Source organism: Pongo abelii, chromosome 4 (genome assembly GCF_028885655.2).
Source record: "Pongo abelii isolate AG06213 chromosome 4, NHGRI_mPonAbe1-v2.0_pri, whole genome shotgun sequence".
Classification (NCBI taxonomy): Eukaryota; Metazoa; Chordata; class Mammalia; order Primates; family Hominidae; genus Pongo; species Pongo abelii.
Window position 1 is genome coordinate 7767234 of NC_071989.2, and position 27138 is coordinate 7794371.

A 27138-nucleotide genomic window follows, 5' to 3' on the forward strand; every position below is an offset into this window, starting at 1 on the left:
GACTCAGCTGTGTATTCTCAACCACAGACCTCATAATCTGCTCTAGGTCTGCAACGTCATTGTCCAATATCTCCTTGTGTTTTGTCTCTTCCCTGGTCTTTCTGTTCTGCTTTTTTCAAACTTTTATCAAAGGTATGTTGAATCTCTTCATCATATCCTCTGTGTCTCAGTCTCTTTTTCCTATTTTCCACTTCTTTATCTTTCTGTGCTATTTTATGGTTTATTTCCTGAGATGTTTCTTAGCCTCTCCCATTCACGGGCAGTTCATCCAGTTCCTTAATAACCATTTAGTTTCTAATTTCAATATCTACATTTTCATCTCTAGAAAGTTTGTGTGGCTCATTTTAAAAAATACTTGTTATTTTTCCTTAACAACTTACTCATTCATATGGATTATAATCCCTCTTTTGTTACTTTAATCTTAATTTAGAAGCTATTTCAGGTTGTTGTCGTATCTGCAGATCTCGTGGTGCTAATTCCACTACTTCTAATGTTTTTTGACTCTTCCTCACATGGTCCATTGCCTTAGGTACTTTATAATTTGGTTTTTATTGTGAGGTTATGTTCAGGAGGAACTGCCCCAGCCCCCAGATGGGACATCCCTGCATGCTGTAGTCTAAAGTATCATTTACCAGCAGTGTCATTCTTGCTTCTGCCATAGCCCCAAGGATTTTCTCTGGTTTTGACCTAATTAACAACCCTTCAATTTGGAATTCTTGTTATGAATCAGGTAATGTAATTTCAAACCCAGCACTTTAGGGTTTGGATTGATCCTTGGAAGCTTATTGATACTTCCCTGAGCTAGTGAATTGGGCTCTTCTAGACTTCTTTGTACAGAAGGAATAGCGGTTTGAGGCTCTGGATTTTATTCAAGAGTCTTAGTTGCAGCTGCCCACGTTTTGCTGGCCCAAGGAAATATCTTCTTTTCCCTATGGGTGTTAAAAGCTCACCCCCTAAGTGCCATAGCCTGAGTCCTGATCCAGAACACTCCTGGACACACCCCACAGCCTCAGTTCCTTTATCACTGAGCTCTCTCTTTGTTTCTGTGCCCTGGTAATTTCCCTTTGAGTCCATCATTAAAAATAGTAAACAGAATCAGCACGTATTTGATGAGTTCCTACCATTTAACAAACACTATACTGGCCTCTGGGAAAACAGAGACAAGTGCGATGTGGTCACTGTCCTCAATCAGCTCTGCATTTGGCCAGAGACAAGCATGTCAGCAAAAATGATGCAATGTGGTACCCAGTGGAGCAGCAGTGCAGGGATGTGGCTCACCCAGGGCGAAAGGAAGAAACAGGTTGATTTTGTAAAATATGATTGATTGGCATAAAGAAGTCTTCCTATGGGAAATTAAAGGACAATTAAATAATCAAAATACACATCACAGTCTTTGTGACATTAAATGTTACAAGTAATTATTGCTTCGGCTTGTTCCTGCCATTCAGAATGACAGTGCTCAGCTAATTAAAATGCCAAAGTAGATGTTTCTTTAGGCAAATACACAAAAGTACATGTTTATATGGAACATGAAACCACTATATTTTCCAAGCAAGATTTTTAAGATGGATTTTGTTTTTCCAATAATAATAGTTTGCTTCTCAGCCACTCTGATATCTTTATAAATTTTCTGCATTTTTTTTTCATTTTATTAACTTCACTTAATATGAGCTTCTACTTCTCTTCAAGTGTCTCATCTTATTGTTAAAATGGAAACTAATGAAACTGTAAATGAAGTCTACTTTTATCATGATTAAGTTAAATTATGAAGAATTAATTTTAGAGTGAAAAATTTAGATTTAACTTAATTTGAGAGACTACCAGTTGTTTCCATTGCAAGTGGATCAAAACAAGGGAAGAAAAAGAAAGGAAAGAGAGGGAAGGAAGAGAAGCTGGCTGATATTTTTGGTGGAGCATGTATGAACATTTTGTTTTTCTGAGGAGGATCTGCATGTACTGGATTAAGAACATTGGGATTCTTCCCATGTTTTTCCTACCACACCCCACTGCTCGTTGTCCCATCATCAATTCTGTGATAGGATTTTCCTTTTTTTTTTCTTTTTCTGAGACACAGTCTTGCTCTGTCACTCAGGCTGGAGTACAGTAGTGCGATCTCAGCTCACTGCAACCTCTGCCACCCGCGTTCAAGCAGTTTTCCTGCCTCAGCCTCCCTAGTAATTGGGATTACAGGCACCCGCCACCACACCCAGCTAATTTTTGTCTTTTTAGTAGAGACAGGGTTTCACCATGTTGGCCAGGATAGTCTCAAACTCCTGACCTTGTGATCTGCCTATCTCAGCCTCCCAAAGTGCTGGAGTTACAGGCGTGAGCCACCGTGCCTGGCTAGGATTTTCCTATAAATTTATATTTCTTCTTTTATTACATCTCCCACTACATTTAGTACCAATCCCTTGTTTGTTAGTGGATGAATGTGATATTCACATCCAAGTGCATTTCTAGAAGGTACACGGTGAGCTCACTATAAGTAAGAGCCGATCATGGGGTTCAGTGAGATGATCAAGTAAGGGAGGAAACAGATGTGGTTGAAATTATGCCAGGAGTTAAACCAAAGATCAAAGCAAATGACTCTACCAACTGGGCTCACAGCAGGCATTTTCTCATTTTCAGTTAATAGTGTCTTCCAAATAAAGGCCAAAATATTTTTTGAGATGTTGTCATTTATAACATTTAATTAGGATGGTCGGAATTTTGATAAACATTTTTCCACCAGGGCCTTTAATACTTAATCAGAAACAGGATAAACTGAAGCCAATGATCATATCAAGAGCCAAGTTGTAATTTTTCTACAGAGCTACAAACTGAATCAAGGGTCTCCATTTTTCTTAATCAGATTCCTTCCGTTTTAGGATCTTAGTCTTGTTTCTCCTCTTATCCCCATCATTCGTTTCTTCTGCTCCCCCTACCAGCTTGATCCTCCACTTCCTCTTTCATCACTGTCATTGCATCTGTCACCTCTCTGTTCTCTTCTACTTTCTTGTCCTTGCCAGCAGCAATGCCTACCAATTTTTACACTTCAGAACAGGTTTACTTACCTTGTCACTGCTTGGTGACAAGGAAAGATAGCCGCCTGTCTCCCTGACCTCTGGAACAACACATTTGGCGTAAGTTTTAAAACAATTGTGAGGGAGAACTTTGAGGTGTTCATAGAAAATGCATGGGTGAATAATTGAACCAAGTGCATCCTGAACCTGCTGTGCCAAACCCATGTCTGCCAAACCCCCATACGTCTAGTAAGTAGCTGCAAGTGCTGCCGATTCGTCATTTTGCCTGGCATGTCACACGAACAGAAAAAAAAATCCTGCCTATCTGCCCAGGTCTGTTTTAGTAAATTACTAGCCTATGAGCAGAATATAACATATTCCTATTAGATAGCATATTTGACAAGATTATCACCACGTATTTTTCTAAATCTTCAAACACAGTAACTTGTTTTAATTTTGTAATTTCAAAAATTTGTCTGTGTAATAACTAGATAATATTTTACCTAATTGACAGTGATATGCAATCTTAGCTAGATGTACATTTTCCCCTGAAGTCATAAATGTTTTAAATGTTCTGCTGTTAACATTTTCATTATCATATCTATTGATAATTTCACAAATATAAGAGCATTGATTTTAATAATTTTCTCTTAAAGGTACTAATTGTAGTCAGTCTGGATGTGAATATATAAATGCTGTCTTAATTTGTGAGAATCAAACCAAATGCCATTATCTAATGGAATCTGAGCTAGATGAGCATATTTCATTTGAAGCTCAGCTCTTCATATTGTATTATAGGTTGGTGCAAAAGTAGTTGCGGTTTAAATGTAATGGCAAAAAAAAAAAAAAAAAAAAAAAACTCAGCTGCTTGGGAGGCTGAGACAGGAGAATCGCTTGAACCCAGGAGGCAGAGGTTGCAGTGAGCAGAGATCGTGCCATTGCACTCCAGCCTGAGTGGCGACAGAACAAGACTCCGTCTCAGGAAAACAAAAACAAAAACAAACAAACAAAAAAAACTTTCTTCTATGGAACACAGATTTGACTGTGTTTTGTGATATTAGTATTATTAGAAGTAGCATGTATTAAACAATAATGATAACCATTCGTGGGTGGATGTTTAATGATAACCATTCGTAGGTGGATGTTCTCTGGCTACCTGACCGTCTAAGATGCTGCATGTTCAGAGCATTAAGGGACATCTTACTGCATGACAGATTTACTGCCATCACCAACCCCTATCCAAACCTGCTCTTGAGTAGAAGCGTCAAGTACAGATCTGGTTCTTCTGTTGCCCGTGATCAGATGCCCTGCAGAGCTGGGCCCAGGGCGCCCCCTGCCGCCAGCCAGCAGTCCAGCTCTGGGCAGCCTCTGCGGCTGAGGGCAGCACTGGCTCAAGCTCCCTGGTAGGTACTCAGAGAAATGAGACGAGGGCGCAGGAAAATCAGCCCAAGAAGTGAACCCGGAACCTGGTCCTGTGTCTCCCTCAGGGGGGCATGTGCGCTGTACACAAACATTCTTCATCTTTTCCTATCAGGAGCTGGAAGGAAGAAAAAAAAAAAACATGGTGGAAAGGAGTAGAGAGGAGGAGATTTTGTTGTTGTTTACATAGATATAAAGCAAATAGGATTTTGGTCATTAAAATGTTTCTAAGAAATATTGTGTTTTCTTCATTGAAATAACAGGAAGAGCTAACACTTGTAAGTCCTGTTGCACACACCTTCTCTAACTCGTTTAAACCTCTGCAAAGACAGAGGAGGCAGGTACTGTTATTATCCCCGTTTCAGAGAGGAAGAAACTGGGACCCCATTTCAGAGAGGATCATTAACTTGCAGCAAGTTTCCCAGCAGTAGAGGTTTGAAGCTAGGCCATGGCTGATTCTTTACCCTTCTCAACTCCTCTTTCCTGTGTTTAGACGATCATTCAACTGTTGTATCAACATTGAACATACAGCAATGCTTAGGGCAACAATAATTTTAGGAACAATACAAAAAGAAGATGTGAAAGAAGTAGAGAACTAAAAGCGCAGCCTATTTGTGCTGTTCAGGAATATTCTTTATTTGAATTTGAATTTCACAGATGTCACACCAGCTTTGTTTGCCAATAGGTTAACTTAGTAGTATCGATCAAAGGGCATAATTTATGTTATTCCTTCTTCTGAATTTCTTGAAATCATCACCTTTTTTTGTTTCCAAGACACATAGCCTTGGGACCACAGTCTCGTTAGTGTGAAGATAAAAATGTCAATCCCTGGGGGACTTTTACGTCCTGCTTATCATATCAGATAATGTATGCAAATTATGCCCACGCAGCATCTGCATAGGCAGAGTTGATGTCACCCACAGTTCAGTGGAACTCTGTGTACTGCTCCACACTCATACCTGGGAGAATATGGTGAGAATAAGGTGAGGATCCTTGGAAAGGTGGCCCTCAAGATGGGTGAGCTCATGCACTGAGACCCCATGGTGAATGGGGAGCAAATGCTGGCTGTCCTTCCCCAAAGATCTCAATTCCTTCTTGTATCATAAAAGCTTCCCCAACCCCCACATGTACAGCAGCGTATTCACAACAGCCAAAAGGTGAAGCAACTCAGTGTCCATTTTATGAATGGATAAAAAAAAAAGTATGGATTCATACAATGGAGTTTTATTCAGGCTTTGAAAAAGAAGGAAATCTTGGCATAATGCTACAACATCATGATCCTTGGGGACATTATGCTGAGAGAAATAAGCCAGTCACAAAAGGAGAACTACTAGATGGTTCCACTTATACGAGGTCTTAGAGTAGTCACAGTCGTGGAAACAGGAAGGGGAATGGTGGTTGCCGGGGGCTGGGAGGAGGGAGGAACGGGGAGTTGTTTTTCCATGGGTATAGGGTTTCAGTTTGGTAAGATTGAAAACCCTAGAGATGTTACACAACAATGTGAATGTGGTTGTCACTACTGAACTGTACACTTGAAAATGGTTTGAAGGGCACATTTTATATTATGTGTTTCTCAACACTGTTAAAAATTGTTTGGAGGGAAAAAAGGAGCTTCTCTGTGTGGGAGAAAACCCCCACAAGACCAGACGAGATCACACAAAGCCATCATACCTCATGCCTGAGATTTTCAGACACCGTATTTGTAAGTTCAGGCGCCAAACTAAGTCTGTGGCCTGGGCTGTATTCTTGTGATCTGCTAATGCAGCATTAAAAGGTTTAGGAGATGTGTTGATCTCTTTCCACATAAATCAGCTGGATAAATGATAGCTTTCATCATAGCTGTGATCAGAGACCCAACACATCCCCCAGGGTGATTTAATTAACTGACATTTTTCCTTTGAGAAAGGAATCACTTAAAAACATAATTTCAGGTCTGTTTTAAAAGACATACAAGCACATTGTACCTTTGTCATAGGCATTTAATTTGTTCTCAATTGGTAGCAATGATGCCAACATAATTTTAATAAGGTTTGTGACTTTGTATGAGTCCCCAGGGGAGGATAGAATCTACACGTTTAGTCTGTGAACAATGTTGGTGCTTCTTGTGGTTGTAAACATTGTCATCAAGAAACTGGAGAGAAGTCATCAACTAGCAATGCTTCTCTTTTTCTTTCTCTTTTCTCCTAGCAATGCAGCAAAAAAGCCTCTCCCCTGCTCGTGTGGCTTTTGAAGTCCTCGGGCATCATTGCCAACCGCCCCTGGCCACGGATCTCTCTCACGATCATCACCACAGCCATCATATTAACTATGGCCGTGTTCAACATGGTAAGTCCCAGAGCATGGCCCTGTTCAACTTGGTAAGCCCCGGACCATGGCTGTATTCAACAGGGTAAGCCCCGCACCATGGCCGTGTTCAACAGGGTAAGCCCCGCACCATGGCTGTGTTCAACATGGTCAGCCCCGGGGTGAGTCAGGGCTCACAGGAGGCAGGGCGTTCTTCCCTTCTGGGACCTGTCCTGTGGAATTTTGGAAACTTGCATTTAGCTCCTTTGCAACACCAATTGCTGCCTATTAAATTTAGCATCTCATGGCTACAGCAGTCATTTCTCTAAGGAAAGGGATGCTTTCACGGAGCCAGCTTGAGAGACTGGGCAACTCCTTGGAGCAGTTCCTCACTTCCTTGCTCACGGTGGCCCCTCAACAGGCTATAGAAATGACTGCAATGTCTTAAGGATAGTCATGAGGGACAAAGGAACCCTCAAACTAAGGAGAGTGCAGTGTCCTGCCCTGGAGTTTAAAAGACGCGATTGCAACACTGTGCTCCCCGTCTCACCAGCTGCGCGACTAGAAAGACGTTTTCATTGAACTCCGCAGGCTCCATTTTCACTTCTTTGAAAGTGGGAACCAAGACTTCTCTACCAAGGTGGTTCTAAGAATTCAATGAGCCAATGTTCCCACCACACTTAGGACAGTCCTGGCCATTTTGTAACTATTGAACCAATGGCCACTCTGACTATATCAGTCTCATCAGTGCTGGTTATCTCCCCACAATAGACACTTGGTTCATCAGGGTGCTTTGAGACACGCCCTTATTGTTCTCACAGCAGCAGCAGCAGCCGTAGGAGATCTGATGCTTCCTGTAGTGGAGGCTTCACTCACTGTGGGAAATGCAGAGTGTTAGGAGATATAGTCCTTGCCTTCCAGGGACCCAAAGCCAGGTTGTGGTGACAGACCATATGTTATTTCATAATAATAACATCGTTTTTATAAGGTAGAAAGCATTCATGCAGCAAAATGTAATATTTACTGTATATAAAGATGTGTCTGGTATGTGCTGGGTGCTCAGACCCCAAAGACAGTTCTCTGTCTTCCAAGAGTAGAAGTAGGAGACAGACAGCTGGGTAACCTCATCATCAAGTCGTTCTGAAATGAGGAGGCGAAGACAGCAACACAGGCATGAGGGGAAGGGAGAGCAGGGCCTGCTAGATGGAGTCCTGCAGGGCGGAAAGGAGGAGACTGCCTCACCTGGAGGAAGTGAGGGGCAAGGGCAGGTGGATGGAAGGGGAGAAAGAGGGATGTTTGGATCTGGGACAAGAGCAGAAATTCATATTAAGAAGTAGAGAAAAACAAAGCTGAAGAAGTGGATTAGGACCTTCAATGTTTACGTGGGGTCAGTCCTCCAGGTCACGCTAGAGATCATAAATTCCTCTCAAACACCTACGATTCAGGTGAGGGTGACGCCACCTGGACCCCAGATGGGCCAAGCACTAGCAGCAGGGGTGGGATGGCCTCTCCATCGCTTTGTGTTGCCTAGAAATTGATCTTAGGGACTCCTGCAAAGGGGCCTTCAGAGAGAAGCTGTAGCTTGTCCTCCCTACTGTCTAGAGGTGAATGTGTGCGATTCCCGAAGGTTTTCCTGTGTCATGAGTTTGGGGACAAGTATGCCAGCAGCCCTACCTCACCTGCCTGTGTGCCCCAGCTCCCTCTCAGGAGCTCCCCAAGAAAGAACATGAGGTCAGCCCTGATGTGGGGCTCCCCAGGCATGCAGGCCACTGAAAGTTGCCACCACAGCTACCTCCTCCAGCCACCCGCTCAGCCTCTGGAGCAGCTAGTTCAAAGGCTCATCTGTTGCTGGGGAAGGAGGGGCTCAGCAGGCAAGTCCATGCAGGCCACAGCCTCCCAGGGCTAATGCAGGCCCTCGGCTGGCAGTCCCCTGTGGAGAGGTCCTGACGGGCCAGGTCCACCACTGGAAACCCTCCTCCTGCCCTTCTGTAAGATGAGCGGTGGCACAAAGTGGGTCTCCCCTTCTTCCTGGATGTTTGCATCACCTGAGGCTCATTTTCTGCTGCAGGGATCATGAGGCCTCCCTCTGGGGGAAGAGGCCTCCTCTTCTAGGTCTCAGGCGTGCCTGGATGGTGAACGTCATTTATTTCCAATTAGGGCTTAATCCAGAGTGAATGGGAAACAGCTGAAGAGGGAAAATGTGCCATGTCTAGACAACAAGCAATTCCCTGGGGTACCACTGGGCTCCAGAAAGATAGAAACGCCAGGGCTCAGGTGGAGACCTGATCCATTCATCCACCCGAGGCACCTGCTCATGGGAGCCAGACTGGCCAGCCAGGGGATTCTGCCTGAAGAACAGGGTTGGGGAATGGGGGCAGTGGGGAGTGGTGTTCTTGCTGTGGTCCCAGAGCTTTCTTCAGGGGAAAGCCTCAGGGCGGGGAACTCAAGATGAGAGATTTAGGACAGGGAAAGGAGAGGCTTTCTTGAAAGATCCTTTCTGCAGACACACCACGAGCCACAAGAATGCCTCAGCTCTCTGCATAGGCAATTTCCTAGATACTGCAAGGATGTGAAGAAATCACAGGGGGGGAACCTGGACAGAGAGAGAGGCAGGCAAGGGGCACTGGCCTGAGATGCCAGAAACATGAGTGTGTTTTCTAAAATGGGTTTTTTGGGCTCGACTTTGTAACCTGCATTTATGCATTAGTCCTGCTATTCCAAGATCCAGCTCCCTGGGAGAGCACACTGCCAAGCACCAAGTGGACTTTGGTAGGTGAAAGCTGCGAGAGAGACTGGGTCGGAAGTTGACTCCGTAGCCAAGGGGCTGAGGATGAAAGCACACTTGAAGAGGAGCAGGGTGCACAAGCTAAGGTTCTGATTTACTCAGAACCCTCAGGTGACTGACATATGCCCATAAAATTAAGCCTCCTCCTGGCCTGTCAGGAGTGTGTTCACCGTGCATGCAGGCAAATTGAGCACACTTCCTGAGAGTTGACCTTCACTGGCCAGTAGCAGCACATATGAGTTAGGGGACAATACATTTAACATCATATGCACACACTTAAGTGTGAGATCATCTTTTTCTTTCTCTGTTATTATATAAATTTCAGTTGTGGAACATGATGTTTTGATATACATATAAATTGTGAAATGATTACTACAGGCAAGCAATTTAACACATCCGTCACCTTCCACATAGCTTCTTGTGTGTGTGATTAGAGCACCTAAAATCTACTCCCTTAGCAAATCTTGAATACAACAGAATATTATTAACCAAGTCCTTCAGCTGTGAGTTAGAAATCTAGATGCATTCATCCCACATGACTGCAGCTTTGTACCCTTTGACCTACATCTCCCCATTTCCTGGCGTCCCCAACACCTGGTAACCACCGTTCTACTGTTCTACTCTCTGTTTCTGTGTATTCAACTTTGTTTTATTCCACATACGATATCATGCAGTATCCATTTTTCTGTACCTGGCTTATTTCACTTAGCATGATGTTCTGCGTATCCATCTATGTTGTTGCAAATGACAAGATTTTTCTCTTTTTTAAGGCTGAATAATGTTCCATTGTGTATGTGTGTGTATCAAAATTTCTTTTCTTTTCTTTTTTTTTTTTTTTTTTGAGATGGAGTCTTGCCCTGTCATCCAGGCTGGAGTGCAATGGGGTGAACTTGGCTCGCTGCAACCTCCGCTTCCCAGGTTCAAATGATTCTCCTGCCTCAGCCCCCCAAGTAGCTGGGATTTCAGGCACCTGCCACTATGCCCAGCTAATTTTTGTATTTTTAGTAGAGATGCGGTTTCACCATGCTGGCCAGGCTGGTCTTGAACTCCTTACCGCATGATCCACTGCCTCGGCCTCCCAAAGTGCTGGGATTACAGGTGTGGGCCACCATTCCCATCCCAAAATTTCTTTATCTAATCATCCATCAATAGACAGATTGTTTCCATATCTTGGATGTTATGAATAATGCTAGAATGAACTTTGAGGAGATCTTTGTTTTTTTTCACATGCCCTAGGAAAGTGCCTTCCATTCGTTAGTTATTAAATGAAAGAATGAGTGAATGAATAGGTAAGCATACAGCCCTTTAAATAAGAAACGATTTCTTTTTGTAACATCTAGTTTGACCTTATAAAACCAGGATTTATCACCTAATTCTTAAAGACGATATAAATGAGAAACAAATCTGGTTTGGAAGCTAACTCTATTTTGTATAGCATAATTAGTCATGATTGACAGACGGTTCAGTCACTGTCTATAAATGTTTGACAAGCTGATCATTTAGGAGGAGACATTCTTTCAACAGTAGCTACGATCCTTTAGAGAGAGAACAACTGCCTTCAGTAACAGAAATATGTCTTCCAATGTTGTTTTCCTTCCTCCACAGAAGACACATTAAAAGTATGATGAATGACCCTTGAGATGTATTTCTTTCTCAAAAATCATTCATCACACTTTTTAATACTTTTAATGTGCCTTCTGCAGATTTTCCACATACTAAGCTGCCTTCTGTAGCAGTAGGAGCAGGAAATAAGCTAAATTACCTTCCCCCACTTTTCCTGTCTATCGATTAATGGGGAGAAGAAATCAGAGCTGCTCAAGCACTGAATTCCTCCAAGAGTGCAGACTCAAGCACTGAATTCCTCCAAGAGTGCAGAAAAATACCATTTGTGTTGATACCTGGTGCCATGAACCACACGGGTGCTCCTCTTGTACTTATATCAAAGAAAAATCATAAAACTGTAGGAAAGTTGATGTTAAGTACAGAGAGGAAGTAACATGACCTAGCTGTAGAGCCTTGTTTATAATGTCTTATTAATCACAGAAGAGGCAGGACTTGTCCATGGGGTTCTGCCTCTGGCCACACCTGAGGATCTGCAGATGCCCTGGGCTCCTGTGCTCTGACTGTGTGAGGCAGAGGCAATGCACGGGGCCACACACAGGTGGTGCTGATGCAGCACTCAGACTCCCCAGGCAGACAGGCAGGTTAGGAGGGAGCACCTGTGCAGGGCGGTGCAAGGGAAGTGGACTCCTGTCACTCATGTCAGGAAGGTGACACCTTCTGCTGAGGACGTGAGTGAAACCTAGTCTTTACCTACATGCAGTTCAATGGTCCCAGGGTTGTTTCTGTCTCTTTTTACCTAGTCCCACTTTAACCTGTCCATCCTGGAGCAGTTTCTAGTTAAAGGAGTACAGCTTTTCATGTTTTTCTCAGTATTTTTTTGTTCTGAACACATTTTCTAGACTGATGGAGCCCCATCCCCAAGTAGTATTTCTATTTCTCAGTTGTTAACCCAGTGAGACTAATCCAGGCATCAGACTCACATTTCAGCAAGAATAACAGTTCTTTGTGTTGGTGGAGATGGGGGGCTGTGGGAGTGCATATGCTTTAAGTCACTGGGAAGAACATTTAATTTGCTCTCAGAAAACTTCATCGTTTTAAAGTCATAGCCTCAATCATGTCCTCATGTATAGCACCTGTGATTTTTTTAAGTTTTCCCTTTGAGACAGAGAAAGAGTGCTTTCATTTTCTTTCTTTGTTTTTTTTTTTCTGTTTCTAATGTATTTTTTTTTTTTTTTTGAGACGGAGTCTTGTTCTGTCGCCCAGGCTGGAGTGCAGTGGTGAGATCTCAGCTCACTGCAAGCTCCACCTCCCGGGTTCACACCATTCTGCCTCTGCCTCCCGAGTAGCTGTGACTACAGGCGCCCGCCACCACGCCTGGCTAATTTTTTGTATTTTTTAGTAGAGACGGGGTTTCACTGTGTTAGCCAGGATGGTCTCGATCTCCTGACCTCATGATCCACCCACCTCAGCCTCTCAAAGTGCTGGGATTACAGGCGTGAGCCACCACGCCCGGCCTCTAATGTATTTTTTAATTATGTGAAATATATATAACATAAGGTATATTATTGAACAATTTTTAAACATACAATTTAGTAACATTAAGTACATTTGCAATGTTGTGCGACCATCACCACCATCTATCTCCAGAGTGATTTTCATCTTCCCTACAGCACCTCTGTCTCCATGAAACACTCACTCCCCATCCTCCCTCTCCCCAGCCCCAGGTCACCATTGTGCTGCTTCCTATTTCTATGAATTTGCCTATTCCAGGGACCTCACATGAGTGGAGTCACACAGTATCTGGCCCTCTGTGTCTGGCTCCTTGCCCCTGGCATCGTGCCCTCGGGTGTTCCTTTTCTTCTGGAAGCCCCAGTCCCTCTGCAGCAGGTGAGCCTTGGTTTGCCCTGCGTTTTTCCAGCCAGTGGCAAGCGCCCTTATTAACTGCCTCTCTGTCATCGCCTGCCATGACTCTGTACCTCAAAGGGGAGAGATGCATTAGGAGTAACATGTGACCGCTTGAGGCTGCCCTGACCTGTCTCTGCTGTTGACTGGGTGGATGGGCTGGTTCATCTCGAGGCTCCACGTCAATTTCCAGTCACTGATATTTATTCCCAGCCTGAATTTTAATGACCCTTACAAGAGCCAGGGTCAACGGGAACAGTGTGTTCAGAGAACTGGCTTTTTAAATCTCATTACTCATTGGTATTGAATGCCAAAATGTCCGAGTCAGTTTTATTTCCAATGAATTGTGCGATTTTAACAGGATATCTTAAACACTCGATGTTTATCCATGTGATACCAACACCTCAATCAAAAGTGGAGAAAAACAATTGGTTGTCCATGCTTGTTTCATATATAGTGTTTTTTCCATCTTAGTCTCCAGCTGGCTGTTGAGAATCACTTATGAGTGGCCGAATGTGCTGCCATTTTATTCCTGACGTTTTGAGAATGTCGTCACTTGATTCCTCACAGCATTTTGCAATTTCTTCTGAGAAATGTCCAAGAAATTTACTATAAGTAAAGCATATATAAATCTGTGAGCCACCCAGACAAGGCGTTAGCCATAGTTAATTAGTAGTCTAGTCAGGTAGACTTCTAATTCCCACCAAATGACAAACACAATGATGTCATCAGGCATAAAACAATACTAAAGCACCTGTTTACTATTTAATGTGATTCAAAAAACGTAATTCTGATATATTTTAAATTGCCTGAGAAATGTAAAATTTGCCAGTAAACTAAAAATATGCAGTGTTCATTAGCATTTTATTTAGGATGTTTTGAACAGAATGATGACATCATTGTCCCAATTGTGACAAAGGATGTAGAAAATTAAATTGGGTCCAGAGAAGAGCTCCCTAAATCATTGTGATGCTAAAAATATTTTCAGTGGAGAAAGTTGGGGCAGTTTTACCTGGAGGGAAGGTAGGCAAGGGATTAGTAACTCTCTTGAGTATTTGACTGGCTACAATTAGGGAATGACATGAGTTTGTTACTTTAAAATGCAATGAAGACAGAGGAAGGGAAGCTGATTCAAAATTGTAGTATGATTTTAGACAGAATGAAGAGTTTCTTGAATTTACGGGTAGTTGATATTAATAAATACTAGAAAGACATAGCAGAAGTGGGTTAGGAAACGTGTGTAGTGATTGGAGTTTTCTCTTGTACTTCAAGTTCAACCATCATATTTATTGCAAAATCTCCTTGCAAGACACATTTTTCACAAAGTAAACTACTCATTCATTGTGTGTCAAGAATGCAACACTTCATTTTACCTAGTTTTTTGCCTATAGGTGATATAACCAAGAAGTTTTTGTTAATTATTTTAAGATCCTTGGCACTTAAGACTAGTAACACACCAAGCTAAACAATCTCCTTTTGTTTGCCATTTATTGATTTTTTAATATTTAAATCAATTGAATTTTTGGTCTATCAAATCTAAATCTAAATCTGTACCCTTTTGGAGCCTGATGTTTGCCAAGCAATTATTCCATTTGTTTTTTTTCTAATCCCTGGTATAAGTTTTTCCAAAATGTTAGCACATTTGTAGTTCAGCCAGGGATGTGACGATTTTTACAAGTTCTTTCATCATACATAAAGAAATCTACTACGTTTCTTTGATGCTTAAATCAGCATTTTGCCAAATTTAATCAAATGATATAATGGGCAGAAATACCGCATCTCGTATCTCTATTGACTATGAGAGGAATGTTCCCAAGAATAGACTAAGTAAATGTCTTCTTATCTGTCCAAATAAATTAGTTTAGGTATTTGACAAGAACTATGCAATCCAGAGAAATAACTCCACAGAAACAAACAAAAGCAACCATAGAAACTATAGGGAAGTTTTGCTTTTTAAACCTTGAATATGTATGGTTAACCCTATGCAGAAAACACAAGCTGTTTAATAGGTTTGTGGATGAGATTAATTTCTTTCAGTAAAAGGAGTGGGCTGAAGTCATGATTCTCTGGTTTGTTTCCAGAACATTCCTCTGACCCTTAGCCACATGACAGAAAAGTGGCTAATCCTTGGGCATTTAGTCTGTGTGCAGCTTCTGTAGGACAGAGAGCGAGTGAGCGAGAGAGAGAGAGGATGAGAGAGATAAAAAGAGAGATACAAATTTCTCCTGCCTTGCTAACAGGTTGATACTGTCCTTCTGATGCTTATAATGGTGACCATTACATAAGAGCTAATTATTTTCTCAGCATTACCTTTTTTGTTTTTTTAGTTTAAATTCCCTTTCCAGAAGTCCTGAAAACATCCATCCTTTTAAATTTTTCACCCCTTATGATCTGAGTTGCCAAGCACTCACAAATAATAGATACAAATGTCCAGGCTGGTGATTGCATTTTGCCCATAAAATTAATTTTCATTCCAAACATCAAAAATTCATAGGACTGTATTGACTCATTTAATGTTTGAGCCAAGATGGCAAAGATACTGGGGGAAAAAAACATTCTGAAGGCTCCGATTTGATGGTAGAGAGGTGAATGTATACATGGTGATATTGGCTTCAAAGGTGATATCGGTTTCAAATGTAATTCTAACCACGCCCTCTGCCCAGAGCTTTGTGTACTTTTAATTTACTGTTTGATAGAGGTGACTCTAATTCCTTTAATGTGAATTTTGAAGTTCTGGAATTCTCTATTGAATGTATAGAACAATAAATTGTTAACTACTTATTCAATAGAAATTCCCGAGTCCACATAAACAATCCTGTTTACTGTGCATAAGGAACACAGAATTCATAAAGTTAGCACCCACCTGCTAGTTATTTAATTTAATTTGCACTAATTCATTGAAAAAAAACCTTCTCTTTGCAGTTTTTCCTGAGTGACTCAGAGGAAACAATCCCTCCAACGGCCAATACAACAAACACAAGCTTTTCAGCCTCAAATAATCAGGCGGCGATTCTGCGTGCGCAAAATTTATTTTTCCTCCCGGTAAGAACATTGCAATTATGACTGCTTTGGTGGCTCTCCTGTATGCTCGTAGTCTGTATAACATATATCCTTTAGTCTCAGATCTGTTCTAGACTTTGCATTTTCTCTCTGGTATCAATCCCTGAGTGGTCCTGAATTAACAAATGTCAGCCTCTGCTAGAAGTCCAGGCCCTTGGGGACTGGCTAAACTTACATCTGAAAACTTACAATGTTATGGTCATGCTTTCACCAGTAATGTTTCCTTCTTCTCTTAACCACTACAGCATTTCAAGCATATTTCCTACCATATGGCATTCAATTACAAGGCACTATGTTTCTGGGTTTCTTACTTAGAGACATTGCTAATTGTTCCAGTGAATTAATATTATCCCCCTTAAAGCTGTGATAAAACTACCCACATCTCATTATCTTCCCTCTTCTTTGGCAACATACGTTGCCCAGTGATTCTATTCCCTAGTAATTCTTGTTAACTGACTCATCTTAACCAGTGTCACAAAGGACCTAGGTTGAAACTTCAAAACTTATTAACACATTAGTCTTCTAAGTGGAGAGTTAAGTCAGTTATTTACTGCTTAACAACTTTGTTCTTCCATAAATCGTTTTTGAAAAAAAAGTTTTGCTACTGTCCTTTTTACTTTCCGAATAATTATCTGAAAGTAGTGCAGATTGTGCTCGTTTAGTTTCCATCTCAAATAATGGCTTTTGAGAATGCTAAGTGAACTATTTTGGGGACTGAAATTGGTAATTTAATATGTATGCTTTCAAAATTCCTTACCAAAATTTTTAACTCCATTAGCTATGGCAATAAAGTGGATTTATTTTCCTATTCCTCCTTCTCTGATTTGCTTCCTTGATATTTTACTCTGGTCCTTTTTCCCTTCCCACCATTTAATTTCTTGGGAAGCTCACAGCTCCGTGCACAGATAGAAGTGGCTTCTGGGCCGGGCACGGTGGCTCACGCCTGTAATCCCAGCACTTTGGGAGGCCGAGGCGGATGGATCACGAGGTCAGGAGATCGAGACCATCCTGGCTAACACAGTAAAACCCCATCTCTACTAAAAATACAAAAAATTAGCCGGGCGTGGTGGTGGGCGCCTATAGTCCCAGCTACTCAGGAGACTGAGGCAGGATAATGGCATGAACCTGGGAGGTGGAGCTTGCAGTGAGCCAAGATCGTGCCACTGCACTCCAGCCTGGGCGACAGAGCGAGATTCCATCTCAAAAAGAAAAAAAAAAAAAGAAGTGGCTTCTGGTGTTCTTTCCTGGAGGCTTCTGAGGCCTTGACTAGGTCATGGGCGAAGATGACCAAGGTCCAAAAGCAATGTCCCCATGGGCTTGGGAAGAGGGGGGTGGTATAGGTTCATCCCCTACCCAGAAGATCCTGCGCTTCAAATTAGGTGTTATCATAAACTCCAGTGAGGGCTAGGTGTTGACTTCTCTATTTAGTTATGTGAAAAGTGAAAAGCTGGAGTCAGTGTTAGAGTTTATTGACTGTAATCTCACTGTGGGCCATTTGTGGGCCATTTGGAGGTCTCTTTTTTAGAGAAATATTTAAATTAACGGTGTGGCCTGCCTCTTCCTCCTTGCTCCAATGGTGTTAGCATCCGTATGATCCATAGGCTGGATGCTGGGAAGAGAGTGCACTGACCCAAGCAGTCCCCCTTTCGCATCCACGTGGCACTTTGAGTTGAAATTTTTAACATGAAGATGCATTTCGACAGGAAAAAAATGTATAGCTGCAATATTTTTTTAAATCTCTCCTTCCACTATGTTTGAGCTGAACAACTCACCACACTTGGCATCACTAAAAGAATAAGGAAATCATTATGAATTTCATTTAGGTAAATCTATATAATATCTTATTTGCAATCAAAGAAAATTATTAAAAACTTAAAGTGGGGAAAGGCAACATTTATTCAACCTTTAAAGATTCTGAAAAAGCACACAATAGGGTCTCTAAAATCTAGGTGGGATTTAGTAAACGGGCTACTATCTTTCCAATAATGAGGCCTTGAAGATCCTGGCCAGCGTTGCCAAGGAAGCCCCAGGTCTGCATGGACTGGCTGCACAGAAACCACATTGTGAACTCACGGGTTTAGCAGTCCCCAAGGAGCCTGGAGACATCCTGGCTTCCTCCCTAAAGGATCCCAGGGAACAGTAGAATAGCCGTTTTGTGGGTGTGTGCCAAACAGGCGTCATTTCTCTCAAACCCCATGTTATGTGATGCCTGAAGTTGACCAGCAAGCTGAGAAGTATGCCCAGTTCACTGCTGGTGGTGGTATAAAGTGATATAACTCTTCTAAATGGTAATTTCAATAGTTATCAAAAAGCACAAGACAGACTACTTTTTACCCTGTAACACTAATTTTGAAAATTAATTTTAAAAGTGAAAAGGTTTACCAAAAATGTGTTTGTGCATGTGTTTACATAACATCAACAAAAAGAAAGCAAAAGAAAGAAAACCTAAAAATTTGAAAATGCAAATTTTAGAATACATTTTATTGTAACACACGATAACGTTATGCTTAACCACCACATAAGACATTTTAAAAAAATTAATGACATATAAATGCGTATTCATAATAAATTATTCATTGAAAAGTATTGTTTTAAAAAATACAAACCGTATGATTATAATTTTTTAAAATAATACTACCAATAATAAGTAGCAAGAAAAAGTCTGGAAACACATATACAAATAATGAATAGTGGCTAAAGTGGATGTTGGGGATTATCAGAGACCCTTATTTTTATATATATCCTTTCATATATTTTCCAATTTTTAACATCTGGTATATTGTTTCTGTAGCGGGAAAACATAGTCCTTTTAAAATACCCAAATTAGCCATAAAGATCTTTGCCATGTAAGTTGTTTTTACCACAGCAGGCACTTGGTATGCATTACGTCATTTCATCCAAAAATGACCCTGGTGAAGTAGATATTATTGGGATTCTCGTTTTGCAGGTGAAGAAGCCAAGACCCAGAGACTTTAGTGTTAATAAATTACTCCCGATAATGGTGGCTGTTACCTTACTATAAAATGCAAGTTGGTTTCAATGATTATGTCAAAACTGATAAACATTACTAGCAATCAGGTTACCAGTAAGTACACTCCGATAGAAATCAGTTCAGTATCCTACTGCCAGAATCGCTGACCATCTCGAGCCTTCCCTGGTCGGCTAAACCGTGGAGCCAGGACAGGCTCCCAGCCTGGCATCCTGCAGTGTTCTCTCCCACACATCCCTGGATGGCTATTTGCAGGTTCCCAACCTACCTTTTTATGCCAGATCACCTCTTGCACAGTCTCCAAGCATTCTAGAAAGCCATTTAACAGAAATGGACTAAAAGTATGCTTCCCATTACCATACATATTTTAGTAGTTCTGAAATGTGAAAATAAAAATTTTAAAGCTTAAGAATGAATTTTGAAATGTGAAACCTTAGCATATTTTATAGGTGTTGACACCTAGTTCAAAGGTTCAAACTGTGAAAACCTTTAAAATTTTACCCCAGGTCCCCACACACCAAACAATCCACATATACCCATTGATACATACACACCCTCTTATAAGTGGTTCCTTATTCTGCTCTCTCCTTCGATTAGGCTGAACTGGTTGATAACTTTCATTTAACAGTGGTTTTCAAGCATAATTTTAGAAACAGAGCTGTTTCAAAAACCAAAACTTACAAAGGACTTTAGTTTATAGTAATAATAGCAGAATTTGCAAGCTTCTCATGGACTAGGCTGTTCTAAACTCTTTTGTTACTTAATCTTCGTGAAAATTCTCCAAGATGGGTGTTATCATCATCTTTACTTTGAGTGACTCATGGAAGACACAGGATTGCCTTGTTAAGATCAGCTGCTTTGGAGAATCCGATGGGACAGGATCACTGAATAAGAGCCTTGCCCCCACCAGTTCTTGGGGCAATTTCCCAGGTTTGAAGGAGCAGTTTTAAAATACTCAAGACTATTGATTAAATGGCTACTAGGTTATAAATAAGGGCTTCTCAAACTCTTTGTGAAGGCCCTTTTTTCATTTTGCTTTGTTTTGTGTTTTTAATTTCTAATCTATGACAGACTAATGCTTTTGAAAAATGTAATGGTGAATCACCAGCAAAATGAACTAAAAAGGAAGCCATATGAAATGCAAGCTCATATTTCATTATATTCAACAGAAACAAGCTTACTCTGCCAAGTTTCTATCCACATTGTGTACCTGTCTTGCAGAACTTACTGCTGTACTTTGAGTGGTCTTGTTCTAAGCAACATGGAGCATTAATGTACCTTGTATCAGAGTCCTCAGACCTGCCCTGAAGTAGATACTTAGTAACTTCTCTAAGGTGACAAGCGCAGAACTCTCATAGAAATAAGGTCTCCTTTCAAAGAGCATGCTACACCCCTCTTCCCTCTGAGATGCTGCCTGTCCACCTGTTCACAGCTCTGTTGATTCTATCATTTTACTACATTAACCCACATCATCTCTTCTTTTCCTTTTCCTGTTCTCTGTTGTGGGAGGGCATGAGAGGCAGAAGAGTGGAGACGACATCAGGCAATTGCAGCTAAGAAACTGTGCTTACAACACTCTGTATTCCTTAAAATGCTGCCACCTGAAATGAAGGGTGGCCTTCACATTCTCATGCAAAGGAAGACTTTAACTCTCTAAAGAGTGACCTAGTTGGTGTGTAATCCAGTGCGAGGTGCTGGTCTTCCTTTTGAAGCCACAGTGCCAGGTCGAAGTCCTTACTGATGGGATTTCTACTCATTCCTGCTTGAGTGCCTCCACTCAAACATGCCCCTTACAAAGAGAAAGCCTGCCATATGATCACTGCAAGCTCCTATTTCCAACTTTTCTTTCTTCCTTCCACAAGAACAGGACTGTTGAGCTAATATCAGTAGCCTTCCACATAGCTTAATGTAGATGGCTTTAGCTGAGGAAATCAAAGGAAGAGTTCAAATGACAAAACTAAGCAGTTCTTACCAGGCTTACTCAATATGATGAAATTAAAATTGAGTAGTTTAAAAGCTGGGCTATTTTTAAAGACAAGGTTTAAAAAACATCAATAAGATCTATGTTTTATTAAAAGTCTTAATTTTTTTTGAGTGTTGTCTCTGTTCTAGGAATGCTGAGATAGAAACACAAACCCTTGTTCACAAAAACCCCATGATGTAGCAAATAAAGCCTTTCTGAGGATGGCACCTGTTTCCCTGCAGTGAGTCCCTCCTGGCGTGCAGGACTCTGGGCTCTGTGCATTACTTTTTTATCTCTGTTGTTTTCAATGACCTACAAGGAGAATATGATTACCCTCATTTTACAGTGTCATGCAGACCCTGTGATATAAGCATGTTAGGTCACTGGCTGAAAGTAAGTGAGCTAATGAGTTAGTGAAGGGTTGAATTCAGAGCTATCCAAAGCCTATCTGAATGGTGCCTGCCGTGGTAAATGGTGAGGAAATGGCTCACCTGGGGCAGGCCTGCCTTCAGCTTGCTCTGCCCTAAGATAGAAGATACCAGCTCTCTGGCTCCCACTTGCTTCTTCCACTTTCTTCTGGTGCCTGTCAAACTCCTGGGGGATTCATGACTGACCCTAGTCAAGGCTTTTAATTTAAGTCCTTCTGTTTTAAATAGGCCCTCTGACACACAAATTTCTCTTTTAATAAAATGTCTGGGCTTCCTTATGCTTTTAACAGTGTTATCTGTAATGATTTATATTCTCTTAATGAATTAAAGAATTGAAAGGCCAAAAGAGATTCCATAGACTTAACTTACATTTAAGGAATTTATAGGAGGCCACAATGTTTTCATTTTGAAGAAATAAATAACACTGGCTTATAATGATGTGTCTTCCATATAAGTTTTTTTTTTTTTTTACAATTTATTTCTAAAAAGTGGCAATATACATGCTTCTTTTTATTTATCATGCAAGGTTGGGTCGGAAAACTTTGGATGATTTTTTTTTTTTTTAATTTAATGTATCCAGGCATTGACCACTGGGTCAAAGATAAGAAACAAGCCTCTGTCTTCACAGCCAGCTTATATGTTGACCAAATGAGATTGGCGTTGGCCCCTGATTGTAATTGTTTCAGCATTTCTCAGAAGAGATCCTAAGTATTTGTCTGGTGTCCTTCCCTGTTTCAGTACTTTATCTACAGCTGCATTCTGGGACTGATATCCTGTTCCGTGTTCCTGCGGGTAAACTACGAGCTGAAGATGTTGATCATGATGGTGGCCTTGGTGGGCTACAACACCATCCTACTCCACACCCACGCCCATGTCCTGGGCGACTACAGCCAGGTCTTATTTGAGAGGTGAGCCACTGCCTCTTCCTTCTCTTACTTTAGTTCTTTCCCAGCCTGTGGATAGCATGAGCGTGTGTTGAGTAAATGCAAGTTAGCGATGTCATTGTCATTGATAAATCATTCTGAGAGAATTTCTTTGAAGTGATGCTTCAGAAAGATAATATGTGTTTTTGTTATAGATTACATCTGATTATGTATTCCCAAACACACACAGAAGATGTGAAGTGGTTTGGAGAGAAGAACTGTGTTATAACTGTACTATGCTGATAAAAGTAATCTGAGATTGTCCACCTCAGCACTGTTGACATTTTGGACTAAATAATCCTCTGTTGTGGGCGCTGTTCTGTGCGTGGTAGGTAGGGTGTTTAGTGACATCCCTGGCCTTTACCCACTGAATGCCAGAGTCTCTTCTGCCCCAAGTCATGACAACTGAAAATGTCCCTAGAAATTGCCAAATGTCCTCAGGAAGGCAAAATGGCCCTCAGTTCAAAGCAAAATATTGAAAAAATAAGTAGCTGTATTCACAAGTTACAGTGTTACATTTTTCACTAGAGATTTTCTAAAATACTGTTATGGGGAAGGGGAACTATCAGTCCTGAAAATTCTTTGTTCTATGGAGAAATTGACTTCCAAGAAAATATATGGTTGCTTTAGGTCTTTCAACCGTAAGCCTAGATGCAGCAAGAATGATTCTATCAGGTGCACTCACTCAGGTTTATAACTGGTTTCCTGCTACCAAATTACTTCCATAAGCTTATAATGAATATTTGTTTGAAAAAAATTGTTTTAATAATTATGATACTCTCCACATCACATCTCAAAAACAAAACAACATTTTGTAACAAGTGTTAGGTTTATTTCTGAACCCACCAGATGTCAAAGTATTTTCTAGGAGTGTTTTGCACTGTCCTCCATCTTATTTCTATATTTATTTTAAAATATTTAAAATATGCCTTAAATATTTGCATTGATTTATTACTCCAGAAAGTTGTTTTGTGTTGACAGTACATGGCCACCTATTTCTCCACTGGAGACCCGGTGTTAGGAATGGCAGTCATCGCACTGTGTAGACATTTCTTACCAATAAGAACCTTTGCAGAAGGTGCAACCCATTCTTTTCACCTAATTTAATTTTCATTATCCTCCACACAATGAAACTCTACTAATCTGTAATCAAGCTTAAGGCAGTGGAGTTGCAAAAATGCATAATTGTGTTTATGATTCCTTAGCCAAAATGAGAAGGGAAGTTAATTTTCCAATAAATTGTCAAAATTGCCAACTAAACATGTTTTACTATTGCTCTACTATATCCAGAAAGCCTGTGTTGTATTCCTAAATAAATGTAGCATTATTGATTTTCACACGCAGCTGATAACGCTACTAAGTTTCCCTTTATTAAATTTAAAGCACCTGAATATGTTATGCATCCGAAGCAAAAGAAGAAATCAGATTAGCAAGTTTCTGGTGTGGAGAGAATTGCTTCTGGGGACCTCAGTGAGGCGCTTGAGGAGATACGCAATCTCTGAGTGGAACCCTAGCAGCAGGAGACTAGTTATCAGGTTGAAGAAAAGGAGTTTTGCCTTTAGATCACATTCACTGTATTAAAGGTATTTTGTATTTGCGCTCAGTTTGTCTTTGCAATGACCTTGAAGCTAGGGAGACTGACTTGAGAAGCCTCAGCGACTTGCCTTCACTTCCATCAGTAAAGCCAGCATCCTCCTCGGGGGCACACACCTGTCTCTCACTTCCTAATTTTTAAAAAAAATTTTGTGGATACATAATAGGTATACATATTTATGGGGTACATGAGATGTTTTCATACATCTTGCAATGTGAAATAATCGCATCATGGAGAATAAGGTATCCATTCCCTCAAGCATTTATCCTTTGTGTTACAAATAATCCAGTTACACTTTTTACTTATTTATTTATTTGAGGCAGAATTTTGCTCTGTCGCTCAGGCTGGAGTGCAGTGGCACAATCTGGGTTCACTGCAACCTCTGCCTCCTGGGTTCAAGCTATTTTCCTGCCTCAGCCTCTCTAGCAGCTGGGATTACAGGTGCCTGCCACCATGCCCAGCTACATTTTTTATATATATATATATATATATATATATATATATATATATATATATATATATTTAGTAGAGACGGGGTTTCACCATCATGTTGGCCAGGCTGGTCTCAAACTCCTGGCCTCAAGTGATCCACCCACCTCAGCCTCCCAAAGTGTTGGGATTATAGGCGTGAGCCACAGTGCCTGGCCTCTTTTAGTTTTGATTGTTTGTTTGTTTGAGATGGAGTCTCACCCTGTTGCCCAAGCTGGAGTGCAATGGCATGATCTCTGCTCAATGCAACCCCCACCTCCCAGGTTCAAGCAATTCTCCTGCTTCAGCCTCCTAAGTAGCTGGGATTACAGGCACCCACCACCATGCCTGGCTGATTTTTGTATTTTTAGTAGAGATGAGGTTTCACCATGTTGGCCAGGCTACTCTTGATCTCCCGACCTCAGGTGATCCACCTGCCTCAGCCTCCCAAAGTGCTGGGATTACAGGCATGAGCCACCACACCCAGCCTTTGTTATTTTTAAATGTACGATTAAGTTATTGTTGATTATAGTTGCCTTGTTGTGCTATGAAATAGTAGGTCTTACTCATTATTTTTTACTACTTCCTAATTTTCATCAGAAGTTCTGGCACTTCTTGAACTGATCCCTGAACAGGCTGCACAATATTATCAGAAGCATCTTCAATGGAAAGATGAGTCTTACTGATGCAATAGCAGAAAAGCATAATACCTCAAAATCAATGAATATTCTATGATGTCCACTTAAAACTAACCCCACATGGGAGACCCTTAAGAGTGGGAATTTAGAAGCCCCCCAATTTCTCCAGCCTCATTGCCTGTTTTACGTAACCCTGTGACTCGTGCCAGAGGTAAAACCAATCAATGTCAATATTTTCTTTCTCTTTTCTGAGATGCAAGAGCTTTTCCCCATCAAATAATTGACATCAGTTTTCTCATCCTTTGCCTTGCTTATTGATGCTGACACACACTTCCCAATATGAAAGTGAGATCCTAAAAAAAAAAAAAAAGCTGTGTGGCGTGGTGCCTTGAGAGTGAACATCACTTAATCCAAAGCCAGAGGTGCCCCTGAGGGCGGGAGCTGGCTCACAGGATGGCCAGGCAGCATTGCCTTTTCTGATTAAGCCCATCTGTGCCATTGAAGTCACGGCATTTTGTCCCATCCCTTTGGTGACCTGTCTCTGGGCACCACATTCTTGCCTCATTCTTACTCCTTGCCTTCTCTCTTCTGTTCTGGTCTGCTTTCTGGGACCCTTGCTTGGCTGTGGCAGGTCAGTGTCCTTCCTGTCCACCCAGGCCCCTAGACCTGCTCCTCATTGGCCTTGAGTGCTCCGACGACACTGTGATGGTTAATGTTAGATGTCAACATGATTGGATTGAAGGATGTCTAGATAGCTGGTAAAGTATTGTTTCTGGGTGTGTCTGTGAGGGTGTTGCCAGAGGAAACTGACATTTGAGTCGGTGGACTGGGAGAGGAAGACCCACCCTCAGTGTGATGGGCACCACCCAATCGGTGGACAGCGCAGCCAGAACAAAGCAGGTGAAAGAAGGTGGGATAAGCTAGCTTGCTGGCTCTTATGGTTTTCATCTTTCTCCTGTGCTGGATGCTTCGTGCCCTTGAACATCAAACTCCAGGTTCTTTGGCCTTTGGACTCTGGGACTTGTACAGCAGTATCTCCAGGGTTCTTAGTACAGAAGGCTGCACTGTTGGTTTCCCTGGCTTTGACGCTTTCGGACTTGGACTGAGCCACTCCCAGCATCTCTCTTTCACTGCTTTGCTGACGGCCTGTCATGGGGCTTCACCTTGTGATCCGGTGAGCCAATTCTCGGTAATAAACTCCCTTCTATATATATATATACATCCTATTGGTTCTAGCCCTCTGGAAAACCCCAACTAATACATAGACCTCCCTCAAGCTTCTGGCTTTCACCCCTTGGTGTGCCTGAGGACCAAGCAGCTCCTCTGTCCTGTTTCACCCAGGAAAGGTGGAAGGTACCCATCCTGGATGAAGGGGACATGGCCTTTGTTGCCTGTTAACCCCTTTTCTGTGATATACACATATGGGCTGAGGACTTTAACACACTCTTCTGAATCACGCAGAAGAGAAGATCTCAACCAAATACCGTGGCTTATGAACAGTGCCTGCAACTGTGCCTGGTGTCTAGTACTCAAAAAACATCTGTTGAATGAATGAACAAAAGCACGTCATGCTCTCAAACGATGGGAAGAGCCTGACACCGGCTTCCTGAAATCTCTTCGCCTCACCTGCTTCCCTGAAGACAGAGTCTATCTCCAGATCACTGAGGATGTGTCTTTTAGTATCCACATCAGGTTCTGTTTATATCTTTATATTTCAAAGGAAAGTTCAGGGAGGGCATCTCTGTTTAAAGGCAGTGCTGGCCATCTTCCTCTATACTTTGTCCTGCGTATGACTTCATCATGGCTCCTGTGGCGAGGCCTTTTCAGAACCAACTTGGCATTGCTCATGGGCAAGCCAACAAGATGTTACAAACCAATGGAGTTGGCAGAGGAAAAAGGAGAGGTATGCACTAGAAAAACTTCTTATCGATGAATAGTTAAGAAAATGGTATTTAAGACATTCTTACACATTCAAGAGTGTGGAAAGTAGACTTTTCAGGAGGAAAAAAAGACCACTCAGAGAGAGTGTGCCATTGAAAATCCATTAGGAAGGAGGTCAGGAGGAGTGACCTGCTGGGACGTGATTCGGATAAGTCGCCTCCTGCTGAAGGTAGCTCGGGA

At 41.6% G+C, this 27138-nt stretch overlaps 1 protein-coding gene across 3 annotated transcripts in view; it reads left to right on the forward strand.

Moving 5' to 3' along the window:
• The window catches only part of ADCY2 (adenylate cyclase 2), a 430421-nt gene that overhangs the window by 353351 nt on the left and 49932 nt on the right, over window positions 1-27138 (forward strand). For all 3 annotated transcript variants that reach the window (XM_024247608.2, XM_054555396.2, XM_054555397.2), the window contains 3 exons: window positions 6609-6746; window positions 15877-15996; window positions 22133-22302. In XM_024247608.2, coding sequence (XP_024103376.2) covers window positions 6609-6746; window positions 15877-15996; window positions 22133-22302 — 428 coding nt within the window. The remainder of the gene's footprint in view (window positions 1-6608; window positions 6747-15876; window positions 15997-22132; window positions 22303-27138) is intronic.